Raw genomic sequence first — 14,773 nt, forward strand, 5'->3', positions numbered from 1 at the left:
AAGTAGGGGGTATAAAAAAAAGGGGGAAAGAACCGAAGTAGAAAGTAGAAAGGACATGCCTGGGCAGTTTTTGTTGCTGACTGAGCAGCATATGGCGAAAGTTTAAGTAAGCAATATTTATTTTGTATTTCTATTTGTTTGGCCGAGTGTTCTACCATTTCAATACGGTTCGCACACCGAACTGCGGTCTGCAGCGGATTTTGAGTTGCCGGGCAAGAAGCTGAATGGTTTTTCTCCATCCGGGCAAAAAGGGTGAGAGAAGAATATGAAAAATTGCAACATATTTTCCTTAGCCTCTGGACGGAGTTAAACTTTTATTTGTTTGCTTCATTGCATGGCGGAGGCATTTTGTGGTTGAGCGAATCTCAAAGTTGCTGCTTTGCTTTGCTGTGCTTTGCTTTTGCTTTGCTTTGCCTTCCACTACTCGCATCCATGAAACCATGGAAATGTTGCTGGGAGAAGAAAAACTAAAAGTGCACACAAAGGCGAATTTATTTCTGAAGCTGCTGCATCTGCATCCTGTACTGCATTTGATATGCGATATACACACCATATAACTTCCCATTTTTCTGGCATTTTCGGGGTCGGATTGGTCACTTGTCTGGCATGTCAATAAGCCGTAATATTTGGAATTTTGCGGGTCCGAGATATGTGAAAATCGACTTATGGGTCGATCGACTTATTGACTTGTGGCCATCGTGTGCATGCCTGACAGCCCAAATTCCCCAGCGAGGGCACTGTGCGGCATGCATCATTGATAATGTTGGAGATCTGGGGAATTTGCATTGCATTCTGTCCCGCAAAAGGGGCACTGCCACTCACCTCCTTCGTCGGTCATCACCAGAATGGTGGTCTCCGGTCCCAGACCCTCGGGATTGAACACCTGCACCGTCACCTTGTACTGCGTGTACGTCTGGAGGTTCTGTATTTCATGGCTCTGCAAGAGAATGGGGAATTTTTCATTTAAATTACTAGTCGTTTGTGTAGGAACTCAATAAAATAATCACTTTAGATATAACATTCGTAACTAAAAGAGTGCAGGAATTCTTTTTATTGATTTATTAATTCTTTCCATGCCGTTACTTGAAATGTTTGAGTTATGATCTGTATAAAAAAAATTCCCAATTAAGAACAATTCTTGGTGTTATTATTTTTTTCGCTGCACACACCAACGGAATTTTCGTTTGTTGGCCGTCGAAGGCGCTTAACAAAATAAAGTGGGGCACTTGCAGCAAGTGCTTTTCCACAGCAGCAGCAGCAGCAACACCACCCACTGCACCGCCCAGCCCCCGCCTCCCCTTCCATTCGCCCATCAGCATTGTGCATGCTTGGAGCGGAAATTGCGCGTTGCATACTTTTGTGCGTTGCCGTTGGCAAATATGAAAATTGCAGCACTTAAAATTGATTTGCACTGCTGCGATGGCGGTGCAAAAGGAAATTGAGTTGCTTGGGCAACGAGCAGTAGTCTTTGCCTTAATTGCCACTCCACATATATCCGTACACAGCGCACAGAAATACAGATTCGAAAAAGTAAAGGAGAAGGAACTTCGTTTTTAACTTTTTCACAGATATCTTTTGATTCATGATGATTAAAGGAAGTACAACAATTCAAATCAAATAAATATTTATGACATTTCTGCACTTGATGACCAAAACCAGGGACAATTTTGTCTTTATATTTCCAAAGTCCTCATGACCTCGTAATTTTTTGTGCGTGTACGGCAAGGACTTGCCATAAGTGAGTCCGTTCCGGTGGCTTTGTATGTGAATTTCGCGAGCTGCTGATTAGGGTTTTAACCAAAGGTCAAAAGCAGTGCCAAACCATAAAACAAGCCGCAGACTTAGAGTGGCTCGCTATTGCCTAAAGCACCACATGTGTATGGGGATGTATGTGCTCGCAAATGGTCAGCTGCCTTGGGCAAATTATGTAGCATACATTAGAGCGCTGCCTGCCCGAATTTGCCTGCTGGTGTGCATGTGTGTGCGTGTGTGTGTATTTGTGTATCTGAGCCCGTCTGCGGTCCCGCCACAAAACCAACGGGTTTTCGACTGTGCGAACTCTAGGCTTGTGCTTAGCAGCGGATTGACTGCCATGCCAACAGCTTAAGTGGCTGCTTTCGGCTTTTCAGACGGCGCCAGCCACAGTCGCAGTTATTTCCGCCAAAAGCGTGATATCTTATCCAGCATTTCGGCATCCTGCCACAGCTGCGGTCAAGATCATAGTTTTGTAGCTTAGGCACGATAAGCAATGTGCTTAAATATGTCTCTAAACAGTTTATTTCTTTAAACTCTTCATTTTGGCGGCATTTCATTACCAAATAGTTCTATAGGGAATGACACTATTACTTTAACCGCCACTGTGTTAAGAACTACGCACATAAAACTGTGCGCTTGGATTTAGTGTTTGTATATGGTGGGCGGTCATATAATGCCATTTTATTTAGTCGCCAGTAAATGAGGCCGAAAATTTACAACTGCTTTTATTTTTATGGTCAGCTGAAAGTTGGAACCGCCCGAGGGCGGGCCACGTAATTGATATAATGTAATTGATAAAGTTGCCAACTTCCTGCCATATTGCATAAGTTGGCAAAGTGTGAAGCAGTGGGGGGATAAGCATCTAAATATGCTCGCCCTTCTGCGTTAATTAGTGGCAACTGGAAACAAAAAGAGCATCTAGGTGGTAGGTGGAAGGCAAACATTCGGAACTACAAACAGATGGAAATTTCACCTGTCAAACAAATCCCAATGCCTCTAACAAAAACTGCACAATTTTGCCCAACTGAATTTGCTCTTTTATCTTTGCAGTATTTTTTTCTTCTTGTTCATCAACAATATCAGTGTCGGACTACGCTTTTTCGCCTCCATTTTTGTTATATTTTTTTGTCGGTACTTTTTTTTTTGCGGAGCAACTTCCTTTGAGGTTTCGGGTGACTCGACTTGCCGGCTTTTATCTGCGTGAAAGTTGCGAAATTTATGCTTTACGGCGCAGAAATTTTAATTAGAAAATTGGCAAATTTAGCCCTGCGGGCAAGCGCTGCAAAATCCACCGCTCCCTCGCTTTCCACCTCACACGTGACAGCTCAATGTGAATGCCGCCAGCCATGGGAGGCGGTGGCGAGATAGGGGCGTGGCAGGTCGGCAGAAGCCGCAGGATCCTGAATGCTGATGCTGCGATATGGGAATAACGGAAAGCCATGTCCTGAAGTCCACCAAAGTGACTTGAGCACAAAAAACACGTACACGTAGAGAAAAAATGTGGCGCTATGCGAAAGAGAAATTAATTTTTTTAAAAATTTTGTCAGAAAAAGCTGCAATGCTTATGTTTTATGCTAATATTTTTGATTACATCAAAGTCTTCTCAGAATTTGGGTACTAGACTATTTTCTGCGTGTTTCTATACTCCTGCGAAAAAGAAGTCCAACTAAAGTCGCACGTTTCTGCCTGCAAGGATAATATTTCAACATGCCAGCGACATGCAAAAGAGAGAAAAATGGAGGACAAGCTGAGTGAGACGGGTAGCTGCGTCCAGATAAGGACAAAATATGCACTCGAGCACAAAAGCGTGCCACGCTTGTGGCAATCAAGCGCCCCCTCCCCTCCATCCCCCCTCTAGCCGTGTATGTTTCTTCTATTTTTTGGAAAGTCGCCGCGCCGAGTGTCGTACGTGAGCATTATCGCTAATAATTTCTGCATATTTAAGCCAATAGGCTCGCAGCTGGCAAATCCATCCGGAATGCAGCTGCAAGTTCGGAAATGCATTCCCAGTGCTCGACTTTAATGCTTCGCTGAAAGAGACTCCGAAATGGCCAGCGATTCGGATTGTACCCTGGGGTTGAATAAAGTCCATCCAAAGCCAGGTGATGGCCGTCGAAATCGTTAAAATTTAGAGCATCTAAAAGAAGTGCCAGAAATAGCTGAGGTGGTGGCCATTTTTGGGAAGAACACTTAGCACTCGAGTTTAAGAAGGTCCAAAAGCAGGTTAGCATTTAACTTATAACCAATAAACATTTTTGTAATAATGGTTTCAAGCTTGTCCTTCTCTAAAGCCAAGATCTTAGCAAATTGACAGATAGCTACCGTATAATTTATCAAAGTGAAATAAAGCGTTTGCTGTGCCTGCGGCCAAACTTTCCCTTTATTGAAAGGTATTCCCAAGCTATTTGTTCTAGGATCGCCCCCATTTTCCCGACATTTTCCCCAATTGCCTAGTTCATTAGCCAACTTGCGTGCCCAACTATGCGCCCACAAAGGAGACCCGTGGAGCTGTGCAGACACACCCACTGTTTGGGGTTCTTGGCGTAGACAGAAGGAGACTACTGGCCCTAGCTGAGAACTAATCGCTAACAAATTGCCACTGATAGCGGGGTCCCCAAACGAGATATGGTAACACCTTGACAGGTGGGCAAACGAAAAACACTTGTAACCCCGCTGGCAGTCGTGGTGTGTGGGAAATGTTTTACCTTTCGCCAGGTGTAAATTACTTTTTAATATGCCGCTGATGTGACTTTAAGCCGCCGAGTGACGGGCTCGAAGCGCCACACATTTTAGGCCAACTTTAAGCCGAAACTCAGGCATTCCGTGGTAGGAATGAAAACCCTACAGTTCTTGTGGCAAAGAAAACGATATGCACGTGGCAAAGCGGACAGACACGAAACGAAACCAAAGCGAAATTGAATGACGCTGCAGGCGGAACACGAAATGGTGCCCCTCTATGCAGTGCACTGTAAACAAATACATTTGCTTACAAAGCTTAAGTGATATTGCAAAGGCACTTAAACATAATCTAAATGAGATTTGTGCATGTTTAAAAATATACATAATAATGCTATAAGCCTTAAATGCTTGACTATAATTGAAGTAGATTTTTCTCACTGCACTTCCATATCGCGCCTGCATTTGCAATATGGCGAGGTGTCAGAAAACGTGAAATTCAATTATCTTTGGCCCGTACAACTAAATACGAGTACGACTGCGAGTGCAGCGATAACTCACCTCCACGGTGTTGTCGCGTATATAGATTTCCTTGGTATCGTTGGGGTCCCGATCGCGTGGTCGATATGTGATGCGGTAGCCAAGGAATTCGCCCAGTATGGTATCCGGCGGCGGAGCCTTCCACGAGATGTACACGGAGGTGGAGGACGTGTTGTGGGCCGTCGTCGGTATGGGCTTGCCCGTGGGAGCTGTAAGAGATTAAGTCGGTTAAAGAATGAGCCCAGCATAGGCCAGAAACTTTGGCTGGCTGGAAAAGTTGTGCTCCGACGGAGTGCTCAAAAATTCGAAATTAAAAACGCCGCGCAAAAGTTTCAACCGAAAACTCTGACCTGTCATGTAAAGCGGAACGTTGTCTGTGGCATTGTCAAGTTGTCACTGTCACGCAACATAAGTTGCAAGTGCCACGGCCTGTTTTTTTGGGCTTTGGAGTGTAAGTGAGAGTGGGAGTGGGTTTCGGGCCTCTGCGTCTACGTTTTTGGACGGCTTTCCCATTCGCAGCCATCTCCCTTTTGGCCTTGTCTACGGGAATTACTTGCAGGTTAAATGATGCGTGTGTCCCGCAGATACACGGACAAAAATTAGTACTTTAAACTTGACAAAAAAACACCTAGTGTACCTCTTTCAAATTAAATGTTCTTGGAACTGCTTCTTACTAGTACTTTCTTCACTAACTGTTTCCACCATTTGAATTATTTCTTCCTTGCTTGCCTTTTTTTAAGTGTATCAGGTGCGCCCGGCTTAGGATGAACTGGCATTTTGCCAGGCCAGAAAGGAGGGCGAAATTCTTCGCATAGCTCAATGAATTTATAAATAAATTAAAAGATATTTTGTGTCTTTGGGCTTGACATTGATGCCGCGTCCAAAGTTTGCTCAGCAAATTGAAAACTTGTCGCTTTTCCGCTGCTTAGATTTGCGATTTGGCAGCATCCGATTCTCGGATGAAAAGTGCCGTTGGTTAATTTATGCATGCGGCAGGCCTAATTTATACAAATTGGCAACTCGGCCGGCGACCGCAGGACACGCACACACACACACACGCAGCGCGCTGCAGGAGGAGCGAAAGGACCTTAATGAGCTCAGAAGACGAGGACACAGCAACACACTATTGACTAATTTGTAACCGCATGTGTTGCAGCTTCGGCAGCTTGGGTCGCATTCCATTGTGCGTGCGGCATAAATGGAATTTCGCACCCACCCGAACGGCTTACACTGGGAGAAACCAAAGAAAACTAAGCAATCTATGCAACGAATAGAAAAATAATCAAAATGAGGAAATGAAATAAGAGCAAATATGTTACTTCCGTTTAGGGTTCTATAACTTTTATGTCTTGAATACAATTATGTTGGACCTTCCAAGGACCTTAGCTTTTATATTCCCAGTGTAGTGGCAAAGTCATTTCCAATGTCCGTAAGACAAATGTGTTGCTAATAGCTTGTCGCTGTTGCCGCTGCTACTGCTACTTTGCCTTTGATTAATGTGTCTCGCGCTCTTAAAGCCTATGGAAAGTTTTGTGACTTTTTGGAGTCCATTTATGCATATGTGGGGGTGCTGTATACTACATGTGAAACACGCAGCGGCGTACGATTAATCATTGTCTGTGGCAGCCACACCAGCAGGTGAAATGTCGACCAAATGCCACAGAGCCCGGAGCCATGCGGCCCAAAATTAGTGCATTCAGCTGAACCCATAGTTCCACTATGGTTGCCCCAACTTTCAGGATGTGAAGTTGTAGGCTTTGTCATCGCATGTTAATGAAACGAAAGCTTCCACTGAAATTTGAGTGTTTCTAGTTTCATAGTCACACGTGAAGACAATTGAGGTCGGAAGAAATGAACTATCTGGAAGACAAATCCTAAGTTACACTCCGTGCTAACTGTTCCTGTTCCTTTTTTCAGAAGCATGTAACTATTTCTACGGCCGCAAGTGTAGCGTTCTTTGGGTTACAGGCGGCCGCAGTTAATGTCATTTAGCGCAGGAAGATGCGAGGGGGTGGTGTATGTCTCCAGGTGGGGCAGGAAGCAGGAGAGCTCCGTAAAATGACGACACACCTGGCCGGGCCTGGCAGGTCCTTCGATGGCCTACCGTCAGCGGAAAAATAATTAAACGTATACAACGTGAGGAGACTCCGGCTTTATGAGGCAGTAATTGCTGGCAGTTGTGGGAAAACTGGAAAGTGGGGGAGGGAAAGGTGGGCGCGCCTGTGACAACTTTTCATTGGCGGCACTTAAAAGTCAGGCCAAGTCGTTGGAATTGAAATGAAAAATTAATGCGATTGTAAAAATTGTTATGTCATGTGTCGCGTAATTTTGATCCGTGCTACAGCCATGCGTTACGTTATGTTATGTGGCACCGCACCGCCTACGCGAATAGTTTATGATCCTGGCGTCAATAAAGTGTGTAAGCACAAAGGACCCAAGGATTCAAGGATCCAAGGCGCAAAAAGGACTTACCCTCACGCAACGTGACTATGTAGTAGGACTCCTTGGACGGCGGACTGATTCCCAGCTTGTTGACCGCCAGGAGACGAAAGCTGTAGACGGTGAAGGGCGTCAGCCCGGTCACCTGATATGACGTCGCATTTGTCTTCGTGTAGATCCTGGCCAGCTGCTCCCAGATGCCATCCTCGCCCTCGCTGAAAAGCAAACATACAATCAGTTAGGAACTAGAAAATAATATTTCATATTTGCCCCTCACTTAAGCTTAAATTAAAGTGCATCGTATGGCAATCATGTGCTTAAAATTACGCGAATTTGCAAGTTCCGCCGGCTTATTGACCTCATTAATGTGCAGTGAATGCTGATGATGAGTCATTCAGAGGGAAATTCAATAAACAATTAATGGAGCAAATGGGTTGCGGCCAAACAAAACATTTTGATTCAGCCAAATTATTTGAACGAATCATTTCATTATTGTGCATTTATATTGCAATTACCAGCTCAATTGCCGCCGCACAAGCACACGTCCATATAAATAAACTCAGAAATCTATATTTTACGTCGCCAATCTGGCAGGAAAATGAGATGAAAGCGGGCTCGCAGTGCGATTCCAATATACATAAACCATGGGCATAAAATGCATTATGAAAATTTATATAAAACGGATGCGGATTTGCATGACACTTGCGGGCGGTTTGGGTCCTTTTGGGATCCCAAACGTGAAATGTGTGCCCGCGCATAGGCACTAAAATATTTATGCGCCTTTCTGCCGTACAAAATACGTACCCGAGTACGGTCCAAAAAATGAAGGAATATTTGTATTCCGGCGATATTGTTGTTGCCGCGCATATAAATTACTCGCAGCCGCTCGCACAATGAACATTTTTCATGGCACATTTCAAAGTGTAGTAAATTTTGGTTTAAACTCACATAATTTTAGCATATTTTTTGGCACATTCTCCATTTCGAGGGGTGCTGTTGGCACACATAGGCATACATTTTGGTACCCCATCTAAAGTTTGCTTTTAATGGGGCTCACCGATTCGGTGCGGCTTTCATGGTGTGATTAAAAATTGTTTAAATATGAGCCGATGAAAAATGTTCAACATTTCATGAATGGCGACAACCAATAAAGGGGAGCAATCGCACCCACTCGAAAAAAGTGTGGCCATCGAAAATTGTGTCAGAAAATGATTAAAATTAATAAATGCGTGCGAGCAGCTTCCGCGTTGAGTGGAGCACATCTGTTTGCGTTGGCAGTGGGCATTTAGTGAGTATATATAGTGCACGTATAACATATATATTCCGGTATCGGGGACATCGGCACATTGGAGCACTGGGCCTCCGGACACGTTGCATTCGGCAAAAAATTGTTTGGCGACTTTATGAAGCATGGCAGGCGATGCCCCGCCATCATCTGCCCTGAATGAAAAACATATGAAAAATGTTGGGGACCTGGTCCTGAAGCCCCGGTAAAAAATGAAAACAAAAAGAAAAAAAAAACATAAAAGGAAGAAATCGAGGGAGACATTCTCCGGCAAAGTAACCACAATGGCAAATAAATTTGCGGCCTTTCCACGGACATGTATTGGATGGTTTTTGCTGTTATTGCACTGATGTTTTTCTTCCCACTGGTAAGCTGCTTTAAAAATGTTTGCTTACGTTTTTTCCACATTAAGCAAATAAATATGAGTTATTTATGCATCTGGTTGGGTTTGTGTTTGCCCTCCATGGGTATCGCTTCTACATGACCGACGGCTATGGGCCAAAGTTCATGCACGAGTTGTTGAAACAGGACGATTTACTTGCGGCACGAGTCCTTAAAGATAATGGACAAATAGTGGTCCGGGCACTCGGCTGATAAGTCAGGAACTTGGTCAAAAAAGGCACAATTTATAGCCACATTTTTGGCAGAAACAGCAGAACGGTTAAATGTATTTCTTATTGCAGTAAACCTTTTAATTCTTCATGTTTTAAACATTGAAGTATACAAACTCTTTAAAGCACTTTAAGCAATGTGGATTTTCTCTTTTTGCAATTATAAGTGTTTTCGTTTACATTTCCCAGTTCATTATATCTTTAAACGTATTTTACATGATGTAAAAGTAAACAAAAAATAATTTGCAATGTAAATGTTTTTACAAGCGTAAGATTTAATTAATTTTATTCGCGTATCTGCGACAAAAAGAAACTGCATAAACACGATGCAAAATCATGTGACCGAAAACGCAGCTGAGTGAGATTTCATGTCCAATAAGAAGTATCTGCATCCGAATCGCGAGTGACGCATAATGATATAGGCAGCACTTTTTTTCGCTTTTGGTGTCATCGGGTGAATGGTAAACGGAAAACAGTATCCACAGCAGTTGATAAACATGTCAGTTCAGTGGGGTTGTGGAGCGTGGAAAGTGGAAAATGGAATGCCGCAAAGTTTGGCCCAGTTTTCGGTTGACCGAAAGTTATGCCATTGAAATATGCGAAATACAAAACATCAATGCAGTATGTGTAAACACACATACGCAGACTGATGACATTATCCTGCCTGCTGGCTGTGCAACTCGTGCAACAGTTGAGGGGCATCAATTTATGGATAGACTTAACGCTTGACAAGACAACTCATACTTATATGAGTAGGTATGAGAAGGACCTCATCCTGATCCCGATCCTCAGCCCATTTCAATTGCAGGCGAACAAGACGGCAAATCCAGCGTAAGGATGTCCCCATCATCATCATCCTTATAATCATCATCTGGTTGACGTTGGCGTCTTTCAATTTCGATGGGAGCTCATGTGCATATTGAACCACCAACTTGCCAAGCAACCCCCGCCCCCCTTTGCATATGCGCAAATAAACCGAATCAAGCGAAAATGTAAATAAGAGGCGTTGTGAAATAAAGGGAACGGGGGTCGATAAGGGGCTCCTCGACAGCATCAAGAACTCGACTCGACTCACTCCCATGTCGATGTGAATTTACATAAAATGCAGTCTGCAGCTTCACCTCGGTGGAGAATCAGATGGAGATGGCAGCGGGCAGGGCAGCTTAATTTTGGGAACGCGCTGCCCAAAAAAAGTATGCTATGCTGCGTGTAAGCTGTGCACTGAGCGAAATGGTTTTCCTTATATTATTATCTTTACTTTTTAAACATTCTCTCTTGGAGTAAATCCGTTTCATCTGCTCAGGACTTCAAATGTATCAATGGACTGGTTATAATAGTATTTATGTTTAAGAAACTTTTCTCAGCTCCAACTATTTCTCCAAGTGTGGTACACTTGGCAGGCGGCGGCGCGTGTTCACATTTCCTTCAGTGTTTGTGTGGGTGCAGTTATTTCTTATTTTGCATAAATGCACCGCAGGCTCTGCTTTCCAGTTGGCTGTCATCGATTGTGCCGGGAAAGCCAGTGTCTTGTCGAGGACACGCCCCCGAACCCCACCGCCACCGCCAGCGCCCCCTTGCCCCGGCGCTACTGCAGTTGATGGAAATTTATTGAAAAAGTTTCGCTTTTTGGTATTTTTTGCCCACATTTTCGCTTGGCCTTTGTACCGGGTTGGCGGCGCTCGCTTTTTATTTCATGCCCCGCATTGAGTTCAAGTTATTCGGAAAATAGCCAGTACCGCACAATGGCAGGCGAATGTGTGTGTTTCCGTGTGCGTGTATGGGTGTGCAAGCTCGACTTAAACGGGGGAACCCCCTTCGCACACACATACACACACACACATGCTCATCGATGCACAGATGGCTTTATACGCGCGCCTGTGCTTTCTTTTCTATTTAAATGGAGCACAAGTGAAGTGCGTATTCCCGTAGTCATGCATGGCATGCATGTCGTCATGCTTTTACATATTAATTAAAGTACCGCCGGACCAATGGGCGGAATTTACGCACCGGGGCGTTTTATATTTATAAAATATACTTATAATTAAAAGCAAAGTATTTACAAGGCTACATACTCGGTGTGTGTGTGTGTCATTAAAATATTTTCTTGCACACTTGTATGCACCCTTGTAATTGATTTTAAAGCCCTGCTGATTTCAGTGGCTATTTCTATTACGTTCCATCTTAAAATGCTAGAAAATATTGCGAAATTATATATTCCATGCAATGAATGTCATGTTTAACGTTAATATTTCAAGCGCAGCTGTACCTTTAGTGCATAAATTTAATTGAATCGGCTCGCGCAAATCAGTTGGGTGGCTCAAGTTAAAGGCGGGGCCGTGGCAGTGGGCGTGGCTAGCTGCTCAGCATCCGAATGACGCTGATGGGCGCATTATGGCGGATAGTGTGTGCATCCAGCGCTCCGCTTTGCTCGCTAATTCATTAGCGCAATGGGGTCAGCCGCAGTTCGCATCCTTTGGCAAAGCGCCTTTGCATGTGTCAATCATGGCCGCGCGTCCATCATCGCCACAGACAGCTTTTCACCACCCCGACCACCACCAACACCACCACCACCACCTTTCTGTCCGCCCACTGGCACTTCATCAGCTAAAACAAGCCATTCTGGTGAGAAAGTGCTGGTCAGTTGGTGGCTTCAGGGCTCCATTTCTAACCATCTTATACTATTTATCATAAAAAAAAAGTTTTGCATACGTATTTTACAGATATTTCTTGCAAGTATTCTTGCTTTTAAATGAATGCTCCTTAAAGTTTGAAGTTTTTTCCCGAACTTGGCTACAGTTGGCACCTCTGGTGGCGCTTCATTCTTCGGCGTGGCAACACTTACCGCGTTTCGATAATAAAATGCGTGACGGGCGCATTCCGCGGATGCTGCGAGTGCGCCCAGGATAAATTCACCGAGCGTGATGTGAAACTTATCAACAATGGTCGCTCCGGCGGATCGGGCACATCTGCAGGGAAGAGAGGAGAGAAGTGCCGGCTATCAGTGGAATGCAAATGGAAATCATGTCAAGGCGAGGGCGCCAACAATGAAAACAGGAGTGTGGAATCGATGCTGGAATAAAGGGCAGCATCGAAGACATATCGGTAATGGAATCTGGGGCCAGCGGATGTTGGCCAAGTAAACCGGAAAAATCATTAAAGTGGTTAAGCGTTTCATTAAGAAAGCAGCGTAAATGAACGCAGAGTGGGATAATTTAAATGCAACCAATGGCTTTTTACTTCAGAACGAAAACGAAAATGGAATCTTAACAATGCAAATTAAAAATCTATGCAGTTACTTTCTTAAGTAGGTGACAGTAAGGAGGTTGCTGTCAGATAGATTTTCTTAATAACGGAACATTGCTGGGTTAATTGGGTTATGTGGTTATGGGTTCTTATGAAATGCAATACTCACCCTGGACCAGCAAGTCGACTATAGCTTCTGGTATATGCCGATCGTTCACCAGGCATATGTACTCCGAGGTATCACTCGCTAATGAAGGGGAAAACTGCAGGCCGAAGTTGTCCGAAAGAAGTTGAATCTGCAACGAGATGAGGGAACTTAATTAGAAATCTAGATATTTAAGGCCTGACAACAACGACGTACATGTCGAGCGACATGAGTTTCCACTTTCGGTAGGGAAAACTTTTAAATACCAGACAGTCCTACACACACACACATATACATATGGGAAAGGAAAACAAAATTTGGTAACTCTGTCATCGACCCAGCCTAAAAGTTTTTCCTGTTTCCTCGGCAAATTTGTTTTGGCCACAAATGCAGACTCTTGCCCATAATTGAACTATGTGTCTTGCCCAAGTTGAGCATGAAGCCAGTTGCTTTGGCAGTAAATTCATTCAAGATTTGTTTGTTTTTATGTTCTGATTTGCAGAAAATTTGGAAATTGCATGAAGCCGAAAATAATTTCCATACACAGATGTACATACATACCTGCCCTACTCAGAGAATTGAGGCAAATTTAATAAGGATTTCCATCACAGATTACTGCGATACTCTGCACATATATTTCGGGCGAATTTATGTTCGTTTCGAATGGCAAAACTAAATTATTTCATCCACACTGCCAGCAATCTATCTTTCAGTTGGTTATTGCAGCCAGAGTGCAACTAGCTTATCTTCGGATGCCTGACCCTGTTGTTTACTTTTGTATCTTTTGCCGCATCCTTGGCCTCAAATTACAGCCTTGGGTTCCACAAGTATATGTGCGTTTCGGTCGATTGCATTCCGGTAAATTGTTGGGTCGACAGGCATTATTAGACGAGCGCCGAAAAATGCTTGCCAGAATTTACCATGTGGAATTTTTAATATCCCATCAGCTACTCGTACTCCCCAGTAAACTCTAATTACATTCATCGCCCTCTTGGCCCCACATGACCAAAGCAAATCCAGAGAGCACAAAAAAAAAAGGGGGAAAAAACACAAGTAAGTCTTGTAGAGGCAAATCCCTCGTCCTTCGGCCAAGTGGATCTCCTTAGTCCGCTTGGCATGGGCAAACATGAATCATTTCTAGTCTCGGCCATAAAACAAAAGTTAATAGCTCAACAGGGTCCTAGAGCTGTGTGTCTGTGTGTGTGTGTGCGATGCGATGCGATGCGAAGGGGTCATGTGTCAGCTGTAATAAAATGAAGCAGCCACTGTGCCAAGGTGAAAAACTTTTAATACACATAATAGCCCGGCCAAGAAGCAGCCGCCGCACTTGCAGCTAACTTCCGTCCAAGAAATGCGAACCGAGCGCCGGGCGCCGAAGCCGGATTGGGACCAACTTTGGCTGGCTGCAGCTCAAGTGTCCCAGTCCGCCATTTAACACATAGCTGGCTGGCCCCCTCCTGCAGCTCAGGGAGGAGCTTCCCAGTGCACTGGAAAAAACCAGGACGAAGAAGCCTTAACCAGTTATGATAAGTATCACTTTCGATGGCTTAAGCATTCTTTGCTCTGTCAAATTGATGCCAAAAATGAAGTAAACTCTATTTGTACATCCATTTTCCCGCTCAACTCTTTCTCACAGTGCACACATCTCAGGATTCTCCATCATCTTGCTCCCAACGAAGGGGCAACTTCATCATTCTGTTTGCGCCGCCTCAATGGCCCCCTGAGTGCGTTTAAGGCCATTGCAATCACTTTTGGCCCTCCTTTTTCTGCCATCTGGCAGGCACTTGAACACTTTTTTCACAGTCATGTCGCTTTTGTTTTAGCGCAACTATCAAACATTTAAAATATATTAGCCGCGCCGGCTGCACTGCACTTGGGTGACCCCGATCTCCCCGTCCTCCCGATCTACTCCTCATACCACCCGATCTTGCCACCATTGATGGCCACTTAGTTGTCGGGACTTTCGCTGCACTTTCTTGCACTCATCGCCGTTGTCGACGGCGGATGGCAAAGTTCAAACAGCCGCCCGGCAACCGGCCATCAATTATTTTAACAGCTTCGTTTTTGCACCCAGAACGA

General features: G+C 44.3%; 2 protein-coding genes across 4 annotated transcripts in view; one reads left to right on the plus strand and one right to left on the minus strand.

Moving 5' to 3' along the window:
* LOC6538057 (uncharacterized protein C2orf42 homolog) overlaps positions 1-14,773 on the plus strand; it is a 124,764-nt gene that overhangs the window by 59,063 nt on the left and 50,928 nt on the right. The gene's annotated exons all lie outside the window — the stretch shown is intronic.
* Positions 1-14,773, minus strand: part of LOC6538058 (tyrosine-protein phosphatase 99A) — a 111,578-nt gene that overhangs the window by 56,769 nt on the left and 40,036 nt on the right. For all 3 annotated transcript variants that reach the window (XM_039375894.1, XM_015193142.3, XM_015193144.2), the window contains exons 4-8: positions 12,719-12,845; positions 12,149-12,272; positions 7,444-7,625; positions 4,993-5,180; positions 823-937 (exon numbers count right to left, since the gene is read on the minus strand). In XM_039375894.1, the coding sequence (XP_039231828.1) occupies positions 823-937; positions 4,993-5,180; positions 7,444-7,625; positions 12,149-12,272; positions 12,719-12,845 (736 nt within the window). The remainder of the gene's footprint in view (positions 1-822; positions 938-4,992; positions 5,181-7,443; positions 7,626-12,148; positions 12,273-12,718; positions 12,846-14,773) is intronic.

The sequence above is a fragment of the Drosophila yakuba genome, chromosome 3R (assembly GCF_016746365.2).
Source record: "Drosophila yakuba strain Tai18E2 chromosome 3R, Prin_Dyak_Tai18E2_2.1, whole genome shotgun sequence".
NCBI lineage: Eukaryota > Metazoa > Arthropoda > Insecta > Diptera > Drosophilidae > Drosophila > Drosophila yakuba.